The 20,343-nt window shown below is 48.0% G+C and overlaps 1 protein-coding gene across 1 annotated transcript in view; it reads right to left on the reverse strand.

Annotated features, from left to right (window-relative positions):
* The window catches only part of PLPP4 (phospholipid phosphatase 4), a 143,986-nt gene continuing 126,501 nt past the window's right edge, over positions 2,859 to 20,343 (reverse strand). The window contains exons 6-7 of the mRNA XM_018041752.1: positions 15,636 to 15,806; positions 2,859 to 3,416 (exon numbers count right to left, since the gene is read on the reverse strand). Of these exons, the coding sequence (XP_017897241.1) occupies positions 3,217 to 3,416; positions 15,636 to 15,806 (371 nt within the window). The 3' untranslated portion in view covers positions 2,859 to 3,216. The remainder of the gene's footprint in view (positions 3,417 to 15,635; positions 15,807 to 20,343) is intronic.

Here is a 20,343-nt window from a genome sequence, read left to right on the forward strand (position 1 = left end):
TCACTTCCAAAAAAGACCAGGGGCTGGGGAACAAATGACTTCATTCTCAGCCATTTTATTAGTGCTTTGTGATGCTACATTTCCTTCATCTTAATAGAGCATGAAATTAAAACACATGCACCCACAAAAACACCTGCCTTTTGTGAACTGGCTCATCGTGTTAATTATGTCTCCTAAGGATCCTGCCATACACTTCATGTTATTACGTCCTTTGTGATTTTAATTACAATTTAATGAAAGCTTTTACATGGCCTGTCTCAGGACTTTCAATTTAATAATCATCAGCATTAACAATGCTCTGTGCTTTGTTACTTTTCAGTGTCCTTCCATTTATCGTTAAGTGTAAGTTTTTATATTAAATTTACATTTCCTGGTCCAGAATGTAAAGTCATCATCATGAACTGAAGTGTGGTTCTCTCACTTTCCTCCTGCTTGCTATGCAGAGTAGGGGGAAAACCAGAATCAAAGAAATATGCAGGTGGCATTGGGTGGATTGTTTTCAACAGCAGGTAGCAAAAGGATTCTTTTCCTATATTTTTATATTTGACTTTATTTTCAAAATTATAGAATTTTTAGTTAGATCAGAACACTGTTTCAATTTTTATATTTTATATGAATTTTGGCTCTGGAGTTAAAATTGCTGCGTGCTTAGCCTCTTTAGTCGTGTCCAGCCCTTTGCGACCCCATGGACTGTAGCCTTCCAGTTTCCTCTGTCCATGGGATATTTTCCAGGCAAGAATACTAGAGTGGGTAGCCATTCCTACTCCAGGGGATCTTCCTGACCTAAGGATCGAACCCTCATCTCCCCTGTCTTCTGCATTGCTGGTGGATTCTTTACCACTGAGCCATCAGGGAAGTCAGATTTAAAATTGTCTTATGAATTGCTATGATTTAGCTTTTAAAGTATCTCATATGTGTTTTCAAAGTTACTCATGAATGTAACTGCTGCAATTTAAAAATATCTGACTTCGGAAGGACTTCAAGACTTCCCCTCCCCTTACCCCACAATAGGATAGTTGCTCCCTGGCGGGTGTGGACACAGGGCTGAAAGGACCATAGCTCTAGAAAGCTGCACTGGAGCTCACCTGATAAGATCTTTACAAGTGGTACAGGCACTCCTAGGTTTAGCCCACAGCTGAGGTGGCTGATCAAAGACACCCTGATGGTTCTAACTGGCATGCCCAGGGCAGAGCTACACAGGCGACCACTCTGACAGCCACTCGAGTCCCTACAGATGCAGTCTGTTACAGGGGCTGCTGGAAAGTGACTGTCTTCAGATGTCAGAAATGCATCCCATGCTTGGGGGATCTGGAGAACCACTTGGCACCTCTGATTTGAACTGAACGGAAGGTTGCTCGCTGCTTTGAAAAGAACAAGCGGGCTGAGGAGTGGCAGGCTCCATACTCAGACTGCACACGGCTCTCCTCTGGCCACCTTTAAACGGCGAGAAGAGCTGAGCCAGAGACAGCATAGTTCTCTTTCTGTTCTGGCACCTTCTTCAGGAGCCCCAGCGTGCTGAAACGCCACCTGCCAGACAGGATTACAGACCCGATGCTGCCATGTGATGAACCCTTTGAGCGCCAGGATCCTAAAGGGGGAAAACTCCTACCCCAGAGGCTGCTTTTACTCCAGCATCACCCAGCCATTCTCTTGAAAGGATATGGTACCCTTGGCCCTCAGAACACTGCTTTGACCCTCTCCCCATACTCTTGATCTTTATTTTCCTCCTGTTTGGTAGAAACCATATGTGAGATGATTCATCTCTTTTCCTTCTAGATTTGTAACAGGGAAGAACAAAATCTGACTCCACGTTGGCATTTCTTTTACTTTAATCTTTGTTTTCTGTTGCTTTTGTTACTCTAATCACTGAGAGGATTGCTGTCTATAGTTACAAGCACACACAATGGCCTGCCTCAGGGAACCCTGCTCCTCAGCCTGAATGTTAAACTAAAGTGTCTTAGGAAACCCCCTGCCCTGCCCATGTGTGAATGGCTGTGGGAAAGAAGAAATTAATACATCCCCTCCCCGAGGATGACTAAACCAGGAGATATTTTGCAAGACTTATGAGCTGTGCTGTTGGAGAAAACTCTTGAGAGTCCCTTGAACTGCAAGGAGATCCAACCAGTCCATCCTAAAAGAAATCAGTCTTGAATATTCATTGGAAGGACAGATGCTGAAGCTGAAATTCCAATTCTTTGGCCACCCGATGTGAAGAGCTGTCTCATCTGAAAAGACACTGATGCTGGGAAAGATTGAGGGCAGGAGGAGAAGGGGATGACAGAGGATGAAGATGGTTAGATGGCATTGCCGACTCAATGGACATGAGTTTGGGTGGACTCCGGGAGTTGGTGATGGACAGGGAGGCCTGGAGTGCTGCGGTTCATGGGGTCGCAAAGAGTCAGACATGACTGAGCGACTGAACTGACTGATGGCCTTTATACATTGTTCCCTGACCTCCTCCCTCTCTCTGTTCCATAAAAGGAACTAGCAGCTACACGCCATAAGACAGTGCTGTAGGGCATTAGTTCGCCATCTCCTTGGATGCCTGACTTTCCAGATAAAGTCACTATTCCTTGCCTCAACACCTTGTCTCCCAATTATTGGCTCAGTGGGATGACCAGACTGAGCTTGGACTTGGTAACAGATTCAGTGATTCAAACAGCCCTGGCAGTATCAAGGCTGCAACTCCAGGCGGCAACTCCATTTCAGAGCTCTGATCAGCTGACAGTTCTCGGAGGCTGTCAGTCTCCGCCTGCAGCTCAGCACCTAGAACAACCACAGCTAGAGCTGGGCCGGCTCTCCACCCTGGGGGTGGATGTGAAACTCACCGCAGCCCTGAACGATCTGTGCACTGGACCGCCAACACGAGGTATTCCAGGTGAGACGTTTTATTATGTTTTACAACCATGAAAATATAGGACGGTGGCCGTGACGGCAAACATCTCGGAAGGAGGAATCGACCAAGCTGCACCCGCCCACCCCGGCAGCCTCCTTCCACGTGTCTCTCACAAAATGTTCCTGGGCTCTTCTCTTGACCAGTTCAGGAGAGTTGAAAGTCGACAGGGAATGTAGCAGGATCACCATTGGCAAAATGGGAGCAGGGGAACTTGGAGAAATGACGAATGAGAAACGTTACAGAAAACCTCTTCTACTGTGTGGTGAGGTCAGGGTGGAGGAGCGTGGCCCGGGCTCAGAGTCCATCCCCCGAGGTCTGGGTCATACGGGGCCCTCGGTGATCCCCTCCAGGGGCAGGCTGGGCGCGCTGTCGGCCGTGGGCCTCTCATCTTTCTTCAGCGAGGGCGGGACTCGGAGACTGACGTAGGGTTTGTGACAGGCTGTGTTGGCCAGAGGCGGGTAGTGCTGTCTGTAGCAAATGTAGGCAAAAATGAGGCCAATGACTCCGCCAACAAACGAATCTAGGACAGAAGAGCAGAACCGGGAGAAATGCGTTATGATTCATTCAAATGAGGCCAGCTGTGTTTTCCAGAAAGCACTTTCCTACCGATTTCGGCAACTGGTTTGCTGGTGAAACCCCTCGAAAGACTATAAGGGGAGAGAAACGGCACTGGAGGTGTACATCTTGGTGGCCTCCGCAAATCCTTACCATTTCTAGAACTTAAACATCCCCTTTTCACTGTGTACTTGATTCTCCTCGTTATTGATGGAATACGCAGCAGCGCACGGCACAAACTCAGAATTGCATTCTTGATTTTGAAAATCAATTCTAAATGCTGGAAGAAGAATTCCAGCCATCTCCATGGGATGTAAATACCCTCGGGGGCTGTCATTTTTCTTTAGCAAGTTTCTGCTGGAGCCCTGCAATGTTGCTGGTGCACCACGGAAAGCCAGCGGGCATGCTGGCCTCCTCCTCAAAGTTAAGTGATTTCCCAGGGATGGAATAAAACTTCTGAGTCACAAAGTGAATACAACATTTTATGCTGCACCAGGTGGGCAAATTCGACACTCCCAGTGGGAGGGGCCTAAACCCTCCAACAACCTGCAGATTTTATCAAGTCAGAACACATGGTGGGGGGCCCCCGCAGACAAGGTAGGAGAGGGAATCTATGGGCACAACAGGCCCTTCCACCACCTCTGGTGACCCCATGCTAAAAACGGCATTCAGCTAGTGGCCACCAGAGACCCCATGAAAGTGGCCCACCCCAACAACCCTCACTCTGTGTGTGTGTGTGTGTGTGTGTGTGTGTGTGTGTGTGTGTGTGCATGCCCTTTAAACTGTGTCTTTGGGTTTATTCTTGCCAAAAAGATCCTAACACAATGTAAAAACCTCCCCTGCCAAGAGAAACTTTGATTTCTTGTGAAGGTCGCTGCCATGCTGAAGTGTCATCCTCCAGTGGGGGGTTTCCACTTTCACTGTGATTATCTTGTTGAACTGCGCACACCTGACATGGGCAGGGATACACTTTCTCATCTCCTGGAGATGAGAACAGCAAGTGGTGTGTCGAGCTGTGTGGTGATGTAACATTAACACTGGAATCTCTGCTCCACCAGGGCAGGGGCTCTGTAAGGCTTGCCGGCTGTTGATTCCTCAACACCTGGAACAGCACTTTGCTCATCTCCTGCAGAATTAAGTTGGTGAAGGGAAGTGGCTGAATGAATGTTGTTGCTTAGTCACTAAGTCGTATCTGACTCTTTTGCGACCCCATGGGCTGTAGCCCGCCAGGCTCCTCCGTCCATGGGATTTCCCAGGAAAGAATACTGGAGTGCATTGCCACTTCCTTCTCTGGGGATATTCCTGTCTCAGGGATCAAACCCATGTCTCCTGCATTGGCAGGTGGATTCTTTACCCCTGAGCCACCAGGGAAGCCTGGAGGAATGAATACGTGCACAGTAATTGGGAGCTAGGCTCTGGTTACTATCTTGTGTTGTCCCCATTCCCCTCTCTGAGCCTCAGCTCCCTCACCAGGAATAAGTGCTTGGCAGCTGAGAGTCTTTCTCATATGAATGTTCTAGGAATTTGGTCCCCAGGGTCAACCTACTGAGACCAGCCTGCAGATCATTACGAAACTCTGCTGAGCATCTTCAGAAAATAGGTCATATCCTTGATTGGGATAAAATATCACTTGTGAAAAAAAGTCATTCTAACAGGCCAGAGAGACTGAATAACTGTGGCTACTTCCTTTGCAGAGGAGTGCAAATATGGTGCAACTTTGGCCATCACCTGGCAGAAAGAGGAGGAAAAGAGATTAGTGGCCACTCAGCCCTGATGAGTAGCCACCAAGGAAGAGGGGTGGGAAGGACCACTTGTGAGATACAGTGAAACCCCGGTGCCCAGCTCTGCTCCCAGAGCAGATGCCTGGGGCCACGGTAAGTTGTCCAGCATCTATTCTCACCTCGGACTTGAGAATCCTCTTGGCTGAGAAATCCATCACAAAGACCCTGTAGACTTGCCCCATCAGGGCAAGTCACTGCACGTCTGAACCTCGGTTTCCTCAGCTATCAAATGGAGATCTCAATATCCATGTCATTTAGTCATCACAGTGATTTGATGAGATCTGCTTCTGAACAGTGCATGCCACAAAATAAGACCTTGAAATGCAGTATCTAAAACAATAGTCTCAGACTTCTATGGCAGTCCAGTGGTTAGTGCTGTGTTTCCAATGTACGGGACAAGGGTTTGATCCCTGGTCAAGGAATTAAGATCTCACATGCTGTATTATGTAGCCCCCCCAAATTTTTTAATTAAAAAATATAGTGTCCATCACTGTTATTCTGTTCCTCTCCAGCACTGCGTGCTGTCGCTTCAGCCGTGGCTGACTCTTTGTGACCCTATGGACCCCAGCTGACAATACTCCTCTGTCCATGGGATTCTCCAGGCAAGACTACTGGAGTGGGTTGCCATTTCCTCCTTCAGGGGATCTTCCCAGCACTACTGGGGACTTTCTAATCCTTCCCCATCCTTCTCTTCACACAGTAACTCAACAGTCTATAGTTGTCATCTCTTTAGCATGGCCACACTTTCATAGCATTTTAAATAAACTCATGAACTTAAAAAAAAAAAAGGTCACCCAAGAAATTGGAAAGTAATAACTACTATGAATTCCTCCATGGGGTCATGAGGTATAATTAATGTGATTAAACCAAGTTCCTCAAATTGAGAAACTTCATACCACCTGTGGGCAGGAGCCCATGCTAGGAAATGTGCCAGGCTTTTTCATGCACAAAGTCTTAAAGAGACACACCATTGTTTTGTTTTTCTAATAACCCCAGAGAACAGGCCCACGGGGTGTTACTTTTATGAGTATCCGAAATGACCCAGGACATCTGTGTTTGAGTCACTGACTATTGAACAGACCACACAGTGAAACCTATAAATAATGGCACTTGACTTTTATTTTCTGTGACAAGGTGCTTGTCACATGTACAAGGTGCATCATGGACCAAAAGATATCAAATCATTCTGAATGTATGTTCTCCAACCTTACTGATGTGGCAGCGAGCCAGAGCATGTGGCTGCTGCCAATGCTGTTTTCCCACTTAATGGAATGAGTTAAAGTGGTATTGTAAGTGCCACCATAGTTATTAGAAGCAACTAGCACTACGGAAGGTCTAGCAAAGGTGACTTCTCAGCAGTTATTCAGGGCTTTGTTTATCACAAAGATGGTGAATAAGATTTAAAAAATGACTTACTTAAAGAGAGAGATTGTCATTAAGTGCCACTTGATGAAATCCCATTCCCATCCCATAGAGCATGTGCTTAGAGGAAAGCAGGCAGCAGGCAAGCAGGCCTTGTTAGGGAAAAAATTGCTTGGGATTGACTTCACCCCAAATACGGTCGCATGGGACTGGAGGACTCAGAGGGGGAGTGTGTGGATCTCCGTGTCCCCAGAGTACACAAGCTGTGGTCTCCTCACTCAGCATCGATGTCATTTATCCATCACGTATTTTGCAAGGAGATCAGGTGTCAGGAGTGATGCCTAGTACCAGAACACGAGGCTGAACAAAAGAGATGTGTTCCCAGTCCTAGGGGCTAAGATGAACACTGAGAAGTGAGAGTCTTACCAGTGAGCGGCAGCTGTGGTGAGCGCCGGGAAGGAGAAGGCATATCTGTGAGATTCAGCCAGGTGAGTGGTTTGGCTTGTCTGGATCGGGGGAGTTTTGCTGAGGACAAGACCCACGGGTCAGCCCTGCAGGATGAGCAGGTGCAAACCAGTCGGGTAGGAAGTGGAGGCAGGGATGGCATGGCAGTCTTCCGGGCAGAGGAAGGAGGGGCTGTGGCCAGTTTGAGAAACTGAAAGGAGTGGACCATCTTCTCCCAGAGAGGTGTGTCTTTATAGTTTTATAGGACATAAACTGACCAGGCTTCTGGTGTGGGCTGGAGAAGATGGTTTCCCATGTCCCCTTGGGGCTCTGTTGAGGACCAGGGGCTCCACTAGCTCTCTAGGCTGTTGTCTGTGCACCTCCCAGCTCACATCTGCCTGTCAGTGTTAACTGCCCCTTGAGTGCCTCGTCTTCATTTCCCCAGAGCCCAGCAGTTGCGTGCATGTGTGTATATGCAGGCACTAAGTGGTGTCTGACTCTTTGCGGCCCCGCAAACTGTAGCCTGCCAGGCTCCTCTGTCCATGGGATTTCCCAGGCCAGAATACTGGAGTTCATTGCCATTTCCTCCACCAGGGGATCTTCCCAACCCAGGGATTGAACTTGGGTCTCCTGCTTGGCAGGCTGATTCTTTACCACTGAGCCACTCGGAAGCCCAGCCCAGCAGTTATTATTCAGTAAATGTTGAGAGGCCCTGAACAACATTTACAAGATGCACTAAAGAATAGACACCACAAGACACAAAAGGCCACATATTATGTGACGCCAGGAATATGCAATGTCCAGAAGATGGAAATCCATAGAGAAAGAAAGTAGATTTGTGGTTGCCGGGGGCTGCGGTGGCCAATATGATTTTCTGGAATTAGACAGTGGTGATGGCTGCACAGCTCTGAATATACTAAAAACCATTTAATTGCATACTTTAAAAGGGCAAATTTATGCATTATGAGTTATGAATTACACCTCAAAAAAGCTATTTGAAGGGGGAGGTTAAAATCAATACCTAGAGGGCTCCAATGGTAGTAGAAAGAGGGTTAGACTTTGAATCAGGTGACCTGTATTTCAATCCTTACCTGGAAAACGAGTATGACGTCAACCCTTTCTCATGAGGTTGAAGGGCAGGAAAGGATCTCATGGAGTCTGGCCTATTGAGGTGCCAGTACTCAGCTCCGGAATCAACAAGCAGAAAGTGTTCTGATCATGGGCTATCAGGACCCTGGGAGGAGCACATCCCTCCCTGTTGCCATGGCAACATCCAACATCACTCAGCTGGCTTACTTGAGATCTTGTATGCCTTAGGCTTTATGACCCAAGACCCTAGGGTAAAGACCATTTCTGGAAAACTCAACAACCTCACATGATTGTTTCTGTTCTTTTTATTCTACTACTAATAACATATCCCATTTTTGTGACTTTGAGCTTGTATAAAAGAACTTACCTAGCACAGAGAATGCACAGTCTCCCTGCTACACTGTAAGCTGGCAGGGCAGCACCAAGTCTATCTGCCTCAATACTGTGCCTCCATTGGAGAATACGCCTGGCACACAGGTACAAGAGACATACTGAATGAGTGAGTGGATGGTTTTGGAAGTTTACTTTTTGGCTCATTTTTGAAAAGAACTTACAAAGCATAAGAATAATTTTAGTAAAACCAGTACACAGAGAAAATTAAATTAGTAAGAAAGGAACATGGTTTAACCAAAATTATTAATTCCTGCGTTCCACACTTACGTACTGAGCACTGTTAAGCATTAAGAATTGTTCCTCCAAAAGATACGCTGAAGTCCTAAACCTCAGTACCTCAGAATGTAACCATATTTGGATATAGAATCCGTACAGAGATAGTCAAACCCAGATGAGATCAGTAGAATGGGCTCTAATCTGACTGGTGTGCTGATAGAAAGGGGAAATTTGAACACAGAGACAGATACACACAGAGGGAACATGACATGAAGAAGCTCAAGGGAAATGCCATGTGAAGACAGAGGCAGAGACTGGAATTATGCTTGCAGAAGCCGAGAACTATCTGGGGCTGATCAGCTGCAAGATGCAAGGAAAGCTCTTTCCCGTGCAGATGTCAGAGGGAGAGGGGCCACCAACACCTTGACCTTGGGCTTCTGGCCTCCAGAACCATGAGACAACTTCTATTCTTCTATTCGGTCTGTGGAACCTGGGAAACTAACACAAGCACCTACTATGTGCCATACCAGCAAAAGAGACACAAATCCTTCCCCACAGGGAGAGTAGATTCTAGTACAGACAGCAGCAAACAATGCCAGCCATTCATTTATAGGCTGGTGTCTCACCACCATCACCAACTCAAGCAGTTACCATAGGGACCATATGGCCCGCATAAAGCCCAGGATAGTGACTCTCTGACCCTTTACAGAGGAAGTGTGCAGACTCCTGTTCAAGTGGATAAGAACAGACAATAACCAATACCTAAGAAATGACTGGGGCTTTCCCAGTGGCTCAGTGGTAAAGAAATTGCCTGCAATGCAGGAGACATGTGTTCAATCCCTGGATCAGGAAGATCCCCTGGAGGAGGGCACAACAACCCACTCCAGGATTCTTGCCTGGAGAATCCCATAGACCCATAGACAGAGGAGCCTGGCGGGCTACATTCCTAGGGTCGCAAAAAGCTGGACATGACTGAAATGACTGAACATGCACGTAAGAAATGACTGGGTTTGTCAGAAGGTGGTAGATGAGCAAGGTGAACACCACAGAGAGTATGGGGTCTGGGCTGCGATTTCAACAGAGTGTTCACTATAAGACAACCTCACTTGAGCTAAGATCAGGAGGAGGGAAGGGAAGGAGCCGTACACACATCTGAGAGAAGTGCATTCTGGGCACTGGAGACAGCCAGTGCAAAGGCCCTGGGGTGGGAAAGCACCTGCATGAGCAAGGAGCGGCAGTGCAGAACACCATCAAGAAGCAGGGATTGCAGGACCAGGTCTCATAGTCGCTGTAGGACCTGGGCTTTGATGCTGATGCACACAAGGGGTCCCCAGGGGCAGAGGAGCAGGCACCCCACGTGACAGGGTTTAAAGGCTCTTCCTGGCTGCAGTGTGAGGGGCAGAGGAGAAAGGAGGGGAGACAGTAGCAGGGCTTCTGCAATAACCCAGGCAGCAGGAGATGGTGGTCTGGACTACAGTGGGCAAAGGAAGGTGGCTTCTGGAATTACTTTGAACAGAAAGTCAACAGCAGAAAGCACTGTTAAGTGAAGCCAAGTTGTCAAGAGACTTGGGAGCAGCCAACACCTGTCTTCCCTGGGAACTAAGCAATGCAGGAGGCCAGGGCAGAGGGCAGGGGGCCTGGCTGAGAAAGCCTCTCAAGGCCCAATGCTCTCTGCCCAGTGGAATTTTTTTTTAATGTTTACTTATTTGGCTGCATCGGGTCCCAGTTGCAGCATGTGGGATATTCATGTGGTGGGTGAGCTTCTCTCTAGCTGAGGCACATGGGCTCAGCAGCTGTGGCACTTGGGCTTAGTTGCCCCACAGCGTGTGGGATCTTAGTTCTCTAACTAGGGATCTAACCCGCATCCTCTGCACTGGAAAGCGGATTCTTAACCACTGGCCCATCCAGGAAGTGCCCATCCTGTTTAGTGCGTTCTGACCCCAGAAAGGGAGTGGCCTGGGCCTGCTCAAGCCCTCCGCAGGGATGCCCCAGGTATGGTGGCAGAGATGGGTGGATTCATGGGCAGCCAAGGCCCAGAGGTCCCAGGCCCCAAGGAGCATTTGGCAGCTGATGATAAATGTGAATGCAGACACACGACACGGGCAGCCAATTGTGGAAGGAGGAACAGATGAGATCAGTTCACCTGGGAAGGAGGATCTTGGAGGGAGGAACTTAGCGCTCCTGTTCTATGTAAGGCTGGTGGGTTTTGGTGGGAAGCATGATATTGTTCCAAAGTCTCCTTTTCAAGTCACTTCATTTAGAAAATCTAGAGATTGTTTCTGACAGCCCAGGGAGGACTGGTAAGCAGTGTGTCCCTCAACTGTATGTGTGCTGGGGGATGAATGGGACTGTGTGAGGAGGGAGCAGACTCTGCCTGGCTTTTTAGTGTGGTTCAGGTAGGTAGGAGCAAGGCGCTCGCTATGTTGCTCAGATGACCCCATGGACTGTATTCCCCAGGCTCCTCTGTCCATGGGGTTTTCCAGGCAAGGATACTGCAGTGGGTTGCCATTCCCTTCTCCAGTGCCCTCATCCTCAAACACCCCATGTGCAGAGACCAGAAGCTACACCCGAACTCATTGCACATCACAGACCCTTTGTGGCCAAGTCAGGAAACCTGGCAAAAGCTGTGGCACCATCTTGGAATTTTCAGGCCAGTCAAGCATGGTGTCTGTGACCAACAAGGGCGCGTCCTGGCCTCAGGCTGGGTGGGAACAAACGACTGCTCCCTCCCTTGAGACTTGTTTCTCTGGATTACATTCAGACCTAGGTGCCCTTTCTTATGACGAAGCACGACCTGAGGCACCCAGGGCTGCTTAAAATGAGCTATGGTTAGAGAATCAGTGTTGGTTAGAAGGTTACTTGCAAACTGGAGTCACATAAGGAAACACTGGATCCAGATACAAGGATCTGAGGGCAGAAGGGGCTCGTTATGTCCATTCATGGAAAAAAACAACATACTCCTGCTACTTCCGGCTCTGACCGTCCACTGACAGGAACCATAAACCCACGAGACTATGAACCGAGGCAGAAGACGCTTCAGGGAGGTGCTCTGTTCTTTCTGTGCATTTTTCTCCATAGATGGTCCCCCCAGCATGGGAATTCTACAAGTTTTAATGCTAAAAACACACGGTTAATCACAAGGGTAAGCCTCTTTGTGAAGCATTGACATCACCCAGAGACTCTTTAGCTTCCAGCTGACCCAAAAGCCAGCATGTCACAGACACAAGGAGAACTTCAGCCGCAGAAAGATTTATAATCCATCCGGCGGTTTTATTTGTGAAGAAGCCCTGCTACATGTCTTACTGCCCCTGCAGACCATGGCCCGTGCCCTCCATGTCCCTCACTCCATAAACAACAGACTTGTGTGGAGTGGAGCTGGGAAGGGAGAGAAGACCGGAAGGATGCTGATAACCATGATAATGAACAGAGCGAAGCATTTGAGATTATGGGTTATTTACTGGATATGAACATGTAATCAAGTAATTGGATATACTTCCACATTAGCCACAGTTGCTTAAATCAAAATTGAAATGGAGTCATAAAAATCTCATCATATTAATGTTGTTAACTAAAGTCTATAATGAGAGGTTCTCAGGTTGTGCTGCTGCCTAGGGGTCTCCCCATGAATTTTTATCATGACGGAAGGCCCCCGCCCACGGTCGCCGGGCAGCTCAGTCCACCAACAAACAACACCTCGTTAATCTCAGCCAAGCGTCCTGCCTCCAACACCCTCCCACACAGCAGCCAAGGGCCTCACCGTCTACCTTTTATCCAAGCTGCAAACCTCTGCAGCCTCCTTGATTACTGCTTTAATAAGTGAGTGTTGAACAAATAAAATTTTCCACTCGTTGAATGCTGCTGCTCTTAACATGCAATAAGGGAAAGAAAGATGGAGCTGAGATGGGGTGTGTGTGTGTGTGTGTGTGTGTGTGTGTGTGTGTGTGTGTGTGCTTAGTCACTTCAGTTGTGTCCAATTCTGTCCAATAATCCTATGGACTGTAGCCCACCAGGCTCCTCTGTCCATGGGATTCTACAGGCAAGAATACTGGAGTGGGTCACCATGCCCTCCTCCAGGGGATCTTCCCAACCCAGGGATCGAACCTGTGTCTCTTACGTCTCCTGCATTGGCAGGTGGTTGCTTTACCCCTAGCACCACCTGGGAAGCCTGAGAGGTACTGTAGGTTGGGCTCTCTCAACCTCAGCCATAGATGTTTGGAGCTGAGAAGTCTTCCCGGTGGAGGAGGTGCTATCTTGCACACTGTTCGATGTTAAAGAGCATCCCTGGCCTCTACCCACTAGATGCCAGTAGTCACCACTACTCCCACCATCCCATCTGTGAAGATGTCCCCAGACATTGCTAAATGTCCCCTAGAAGGTTCTGTTGCTCCCCATTGAGACCACTGGTATAGACAAGGACAGATGACCTCCTAAAGGGGAATTCAGATAAAATGAGCCCAACTCAGGGCCCATTAGAGGATCCAAGGAAGAGCACACTCTGCTCCTGGCTAACTCCGGGGTACAAGCTGAACAGGTGAAGGCACAGCTGAACGAGCAGCTGGGCCACATCCGTGACCTGTAACCCACTCAGGCACACTCAGTTTGGGCTGCAGGATGGGTCTACCATGACACAATTTTGGCTTGCCCCTCCCCACCCCCAGAGTACAGCCCTGCACATCACTGATCATAAATTCTCTTGCTTTGCTTTCCCATCAGCTCACCGAGCATTAGTATTCTCCCTCTACTGCTCTAAGTTCCCTTCTGTGCCAGTTGGATAGGATGGGCATGAAGCTCCGCTGCCAGCAGGGCTTGGGGGCACCAGCTGCATCAAGTCCAGCATCTCCCCAAAGCCAAGAACTGTGAGTCTTCATCCTTTCATGATGCACCAACCACAGATCAATAGTAACAAAAGAGCATTTAAGACAGGCCAACCTCTCTTCCTAGGTTTGCAGGACAAGACCACTACACAAAGGTTCTTACTATCTTCCAGGATGAAGCCGAAATATCAACTCTGAAATCCTTCATCATTTCTCAGATCCAATGTGGAGGAATAAAAGTGGAAACCAGGGATTCAGAGCTTACAAATGGACCACGTGCCAAAAGCATGTCCACTTCAAAATCAGTGGCTTGGGAGGCACAACACATCCTTCTTTAGAAATGATGCACTAAGCAACTTCAGTATCGATTCACAGTCGTGCAACACGCTTTCATTTACAAAGTACACTCAGATCCATTATTTCATTTAGTCTATGAAATGGCTCTGGGAAATGTTGAGGGATTATTGTTCCCATGTTCAAAAGAAGAAACTACACTTTACAAGGGATAAATGAGAAGCAGTTCATGAAATGCCATCCAGCCCATAACAGTCCTTATGGGGAAATGCTCTAATCATATGCGCCACCATGATTCTGTTGGAAAATATTCCTAGTTCCAAGGGTGCAATGGGTCTGCCCTTGCTCTGTTGGCTCAGCAATTCTCTTCCTGCCCTACCCCCCACCCCACTGTGTGGCCTCATTATCCAGAACTTCATCCAAGTCACTGATAAAAGCAGAGAACAAGGGAAGGCTCAGGGTGCAGCCCAATAGGCCTCTACTGACCACCCCCATCAGCAGGGCCTCAAACCTCCTTGATGCCTCCACCTGTCTAGGCCATGCATCAGCCTCCTTTTCCCCCAGACCCTTCACCCCCAGGTTGAAGCTGCTGCTGGAAGCTCATGACACCCTGCGTATGAGTTTCAGGAGGGTGGAAAGTGAAGCTGAAGCCAGAGAAGGAGCAGAAGGCCCCTGGAGAAGATGGGGCAAAGTCACCTCCAACCAGGAGCTCCCCTCACCTCTGGCCTCAACCACTGCCTCACTACCACTGGGACAAACACCTGGGTAGAGATGAGAAGAGGGTGGTCAGAAAGGGGGCAGAGGGGAATGATCCCGGGGGATGGCAGGAGGACAGGAAAGGAAGAGGAAGGGCCGGCCACAGACAGACCATGGAAGGCCATTCATCCAGGGAAGCCAGATTAGGATTAGGCACATTGCATGCACTGTGTTTGCTGAAAACTGACACAGTGGAACTCTCCATGGTGCTTCTCAGACTTCATCAGAATTAATGGACTGCTTTGCTAACAACGCACACTTCTGGCGGTCACTCCGAACCCACCCTCAAGAGTCCAATTCCTAGCTTGGAGTGGCCTGATCAAAGTGATCTGAATATCGGATTCTGGGAAACACAGCCCTTAGCCCTGCGCTCCTGGAGGCCACCCCTTCTGTGGACAATGCCTCTGTCTCTGCTCCCTTTCTTGCCGTGGCAGATGCTGCTGTGGTTTAGGCAAGCTGAGAGCTGCAGCTGATCTGCAGAGGGGCATGGCACAGTTTTGCTTTATTCCAAGAACAAGCCCCTCACTTGTCCTGTGTTATTCTGACTTGGCACAGACACCCCAGGGCTAAAACATACAGGTGAGCCTCACCCAGCCCTGCAGTGGCTGCTGGCATCCATCCTTGGGCTGGAAACCTCTTCTGGAAGAGCATCACTGGTGAGAAACACACCTTTACAGGGCGGATGCGATAGGAGCCAACCACCACTTGGCACCAAGTCTGAGAACAGAGGCAAGGGATCCAGCATGTGACTTACATCTGAGTCTGTGACTGAGGTCCTGCCTTCCTGGTAAGACTCAAGCTGCCTAGTTGAGCATGAAGGAATGGGAGGAGCTCTGATTCTGTTCCCAGCAAGGCTGGAGCTCACCTGAAAAGGTGCATCTTCTTTAAAACTGTGTCTGCTCTGTCCCTTCAGCGAACTCTAGTTTCTCACAGCAGGCACTTACTTCTCCCCCCCGTAGGTGCAAGTATCCCCCCATCCCTGCACGAGAGTGGCAGACGGCGTGTGGACCGGGCGGGCCCGGGGCAGGGACTCACCTTGCCAGTGATGCTTGTAGTCACACATGCGGGACAGGGCGATCATCATGGCACAGTACAGGGGCAGGATGGCAGCACAGAGCCGCCAGCTCTTCCCCCGCCCACTCTCGGTGAAGCAGTGCAGCTTGCCAGCCAAGTAGAACGTTGTGAAGCCGAGGCCTGAAAAGGCAACTGCCAAAGACAAACAGCAGGTGTTACCCTCGCAGGTGGGAAGCAGCAGGGACACAGGGCACCCTGAGCATCCTGGCTGCCTCTTGCAACACCTCCAGGGTCAAGACCATCTTGGCACCAGACACCATCTCTGCAATCTGTGCTCTTGCTAGAATCATGCTGGTACGAAGGTTTCAACAATGAGAAAGACCTTCAGGCTTGCATGTGATCAAAATCTACTCAATCTCATTCATTCAACTATGATTTGAGGGGTAGCTACTGTGTGCTAGACAGGCATTGTTCAAGGTGGGGGAAATTAAAACTTGATTCAGAGGCTGTCTCTGCTCTCAAGGGGCTCACGGACTGGTTGAGGGTCACGGTTGTGCTAACAGAGAGTTTTAATACTGTGTTTGGAGTTCTATATGAATAAAAATGCCTGCAGAACAAATGACTGATGACAGCTTAGCTTCGAAAAGTGAGGGAAAGAAAGGGAGTTTTAGCTTGGCAAATTTTAGCTCAGGAAGATGGTACCAGCAAATGCTATGGAAAAGTGGGTTTGACAGAGAAGCCAGTGGTGACAAATTTCTTATCTTCTCTCAGAAATTATGGTTATTAGTTTTTAGAACTGCAAATGAAACTCATAGATGCATTGGATCCATTGTCAAAAGTGTGCAGTCAGGTGGAGTAGGTAAGCCCTGAGCTTTTCATCTAGTCAGGTTTAATACACAGTTGAAGTCAGTGAGATTTAAGGTGAGTCTTCTATGGACTTAAAACAACAGTGCTCAACCCCGAGCTACACTCAGAAATCACCTTTAAAACCTGGGAAGTTTTCAAAAATACTCATAGTCAGACCTCGTTATCAAACCTTCTATTTGCACTTGTCTGGAGTGAACCCTAAGGGTGCACACACACGTGTGTGTGTGTGTGTGTGTGTGTGTGTGTGTGTGTGTGTGTGTACTCCTCAGGTGATTGTAATGGCAGCCAGGAGTGAGTTTAGATGCTTCTCTTGAGGGAAGGGGCTACAGCTCCCACCTCCTCTGGACACCAGCCTACTCAAAACTCTCCTCTTGATTAGAAAATACTCCTGAGGGGCAGGGCTCCTAGGCAACCAGCCTACACAGTGATTTGATAGAGCTGGTAGAATGGGGCTAAAGCTAGGGCATCAAGGACTTTAACAGACTGTCTGAAGCCTGAGCAGCAGCCTCAGCACCAGTGAGTTAGTCATGAATACAGAACCTCAGACCTGCCCCAGATGTACTAAGTTAGAATCCCCTTTCACAAGATCCACAAGTGAGCTATACGCACCCTGAAGTCTGAGAAGGCCTGGCCTATAGAACATTCATCCTCTTGTTATGATGTGTCTGAGAGTCCATCTTCAGGAAATAATAAAAAACCATGGGGATATCTAGAAGATATTTGGCTTAAAATTATTATGTAATTATGGGGAAAAAAGTAAAGATAAAGAACTAGATTATTTCCACTCAACGAATTATGATGCAGCCATGGAAAATACTCTGACTATGTGAAGGAGATCACACCAGTCCGTCCTAAAGGAAATCAACTCTGAATGTTCATTGGAAGGACCGATGCTGAAAGCTAAAGCTCCAATACTTTGGCCACCAGATGTGAAGAGTCGACTCACTGGAAAAGACACTGATGGTGAGAATGGTTGAAGGCAGAAAGAGAAGGGGATGACAGAGGATGAGATGGTTGGATAGCATCACCGACTCAATGGACATGAATTTGAGCACATCCTGGAAGATGGTGAAGGACAGGGAAGCCTGGTGGGCTGCAGTCCGTGGGGTCGCAAAGAGTCGGACATGACCGAGCAACTAAACAACGACAAATGTAGCACTACAGACAATACTTAGGACACAATGTTAGGTGAAGAAGCGGGACTCTCAGCTGCAAGTTCATTATAATCATGGCTATAGTACATACAGATGAATAACCTGCCGTTTTAAGGAATTATCTGATAATAATGTGTCTTCTTAAATAGGGTTCCCCAACTATGAACACAAGCTTATCCCAAAGCAGAACTTTTTCAACAATCAGATTAAACAAGGTAACAGAGGATTGCTTGGTTTTGTTTTTTATTAATAAACCAATATTAAGCCAGGTTTATCTCAGGAATAAAAATGAAGCAATTAAATATTTTTGAATAATGATTTGTACTCAAACAGCAAAGCAGTGCCAATATACACTGAATATTCTGTTTAAAGTAAAACTCTGTGCAAAACTGAATTGTCCAGGCCAGTTCTAAATTGTTTGCTATGGTGAAAGGTATTATTGATAAATGGTTTATAGCGTCTTCCAAAGCAGCCCCATTTGGGCACCATCCTGGCAAGTGCAATGGACTCTTAATTCCCCATCCTCATCCGTTTTGCTCTGTTCCTTCTCTCCATTCACAGTCTGCCCTGAGGGATCAGAGTGGGCAGAAGAGGCTGGGCCCTCGGCTCTGGTGGGGACTGGCCTCCTTCTGAACTCTTAAGGGAGGAGTGACAAACTTTGTTCAAATCTGACAGCCTAGCCGTCTACCCACCTAACTACTGCCACTCCATTTATATAAGGATCTTGAGCATCCATGGATTTCAGTGTCCGCAGGGGCCCTGGAACCAATTCCCTGAAGGATACTGAGGGACGACTGTACATTGAATGTGATGAGCATGAAAGATCTGCCCTGAGGCTTTGCAGGGTTATGGATGGAAGTTTTCAAGATTTGAATTGGAAGAGAGGCAGTCCTGGGTGCTGCCAAGTTGTCAATATTAAAAACAAGGTCAGGGAGTATAGGGTGGATGTTGAGCAGGAATTTGTATGTGTCCCCATAAACAATGGTTTGGAGACGTTAAGATAGATGAGTCCAGACTCAACAGCCTCTGGGAAGATTCACAAGATGGAGAAGAGAAGGGGCTGCTAAAATCCCACCAAGGTCAAGTCCTAGGGCATGTGGTCCAAGGCCAGACCCTTGACCTCCACTGGGTCACCTCCCTGACCCCAGAAACTCAGATTTGGCCAGCTCCGACAGTGGGGGCTGTGGCTCAAAGGAGAGCAAGCAAAGCACATCCTCTCTCTCACAGCGGGGCCCGTGCTGCAGGTCCTCTGAAATGGAGAGTCATCTGCTTCTTGGAAAAGAAGTGAAGTGAAGTGAAAGTCGCTCAGTCGTGTCCAACTCTTTGCGACCCCATGGACTATATAGTCCATGGAATCTTCTAGGCCAGAATACTGGAGTAGGTAGCCTTTCCCTCCTCCAGGGGATCTTCCCAACCCAGGGATCGAACCCAGGAGTCCTGAATTGCAGGCAGATCCTTTATCAGCTGAGCCACCCTTTTGGAAAAGAAAGAGGGGTTCAAAGGAATTTTAAAGGCTGAGTTCAACAGCCTAGATCCTGTAGGCATCCTACAGCAGCTGATCTCCTTCGGCACATCGTATTGGTCCTCCGGGCAGCATGTCTAAAGCAGCCTGGTGTGTCCTTACTTGTCTACCTGACACAACAGACTCTGATTCCATGTTAAACATTATGCTTGTCACTTTCTCACTGATATTCCTACAGTTATTGAACCAGCATGTGGTCCTTTGACAAAGGGCTTCTGAGGCACTTCCTTCTGGCCCAGCCACGGGCAGCTCAGGTGCTTTGCCCAAACTCCTGTTTTCCCAAATACCAACTGCATGAGAATTAGGCTCTATCAAACTATACTGAACTCATAGGATCCCGCAGTTTTCTGCCCCCTCCTCCTTTGAGGCTGGCAGTTTGGGACCAAGATGCTCCCATGAGCCTTTCAGCTCTGAAATCCTGGGACTTTTCAAAGCTTCGATTCAAGTTCAACTGGGAGAAAAAGAAAGCAGAAAGGTTTTTAAAGAAATGCTTTCCAACCCGAGCCAAACAACACCCTCTTCTCTTCTCAAAGAAACGGGCATGTGAGACACTGAAGGGCCACAGAAGCTGGTATGCTAGTGAGCAGCAGGGAGATGACATTTGTTCCAAGGGTCTGCCTTCCCCCTGAAACGTGGTCCCTGCTTCCAGCATGATTAGGAGATAAAACTGAGCATTCAAAGATGCAGGCAGAGCACCAGACATTTTGGAAGATGGAGATGATAAAGTATGATAAATGCCTTCATATTTCGTTAACAATATTAGCAAGAGAAATATGATTACAAAGATGGTATGAGAGAAAGCTGAGAGTTGACCTCTCCTGGGGGTTCAAAACGTGTTTATTTTGCTCTCCAGCATTTAGAACACACGTGCGTGCACACACACACACACACACACACACACACAAGCACTCACATGGATCAAGGGAAGAGCATATGCCCCTTGTTTTCAAAGTCTGTAGCAGGTTTTCTTGGCAGGAAGGAGCTGATTGTAAATATTTCTCTGTTGCACTGGCTGTGAGGAGTAAAAATACTCTTGAAGCCTCTAAACTAGGAAGCAGATGAAGCAGGGTGGCTTCCCCACCTGTTTCTGGCACTTTGGGGGCTCACTTGGCTGTCATTGATGAGAGTCGATAAGCAAAATCTCACAATACAAGTTGCTGGTCCAGGTGGTAATGCTAGGCATGTG

The sequence above is a fragment of the Capra hircus genome, chromosome 26 (assembly GCF_001704415.2).
Source record: "Capra hircus breed San Clemente chromosome 26, ASM170441v1, whole genome shotgun sequence".
NCBI classification, from domain to species: Eukaryota; Metazoa; Chordata; class Mammalia; order Artiodactyla; family Bovidae; genus Capra; species Capra hircus.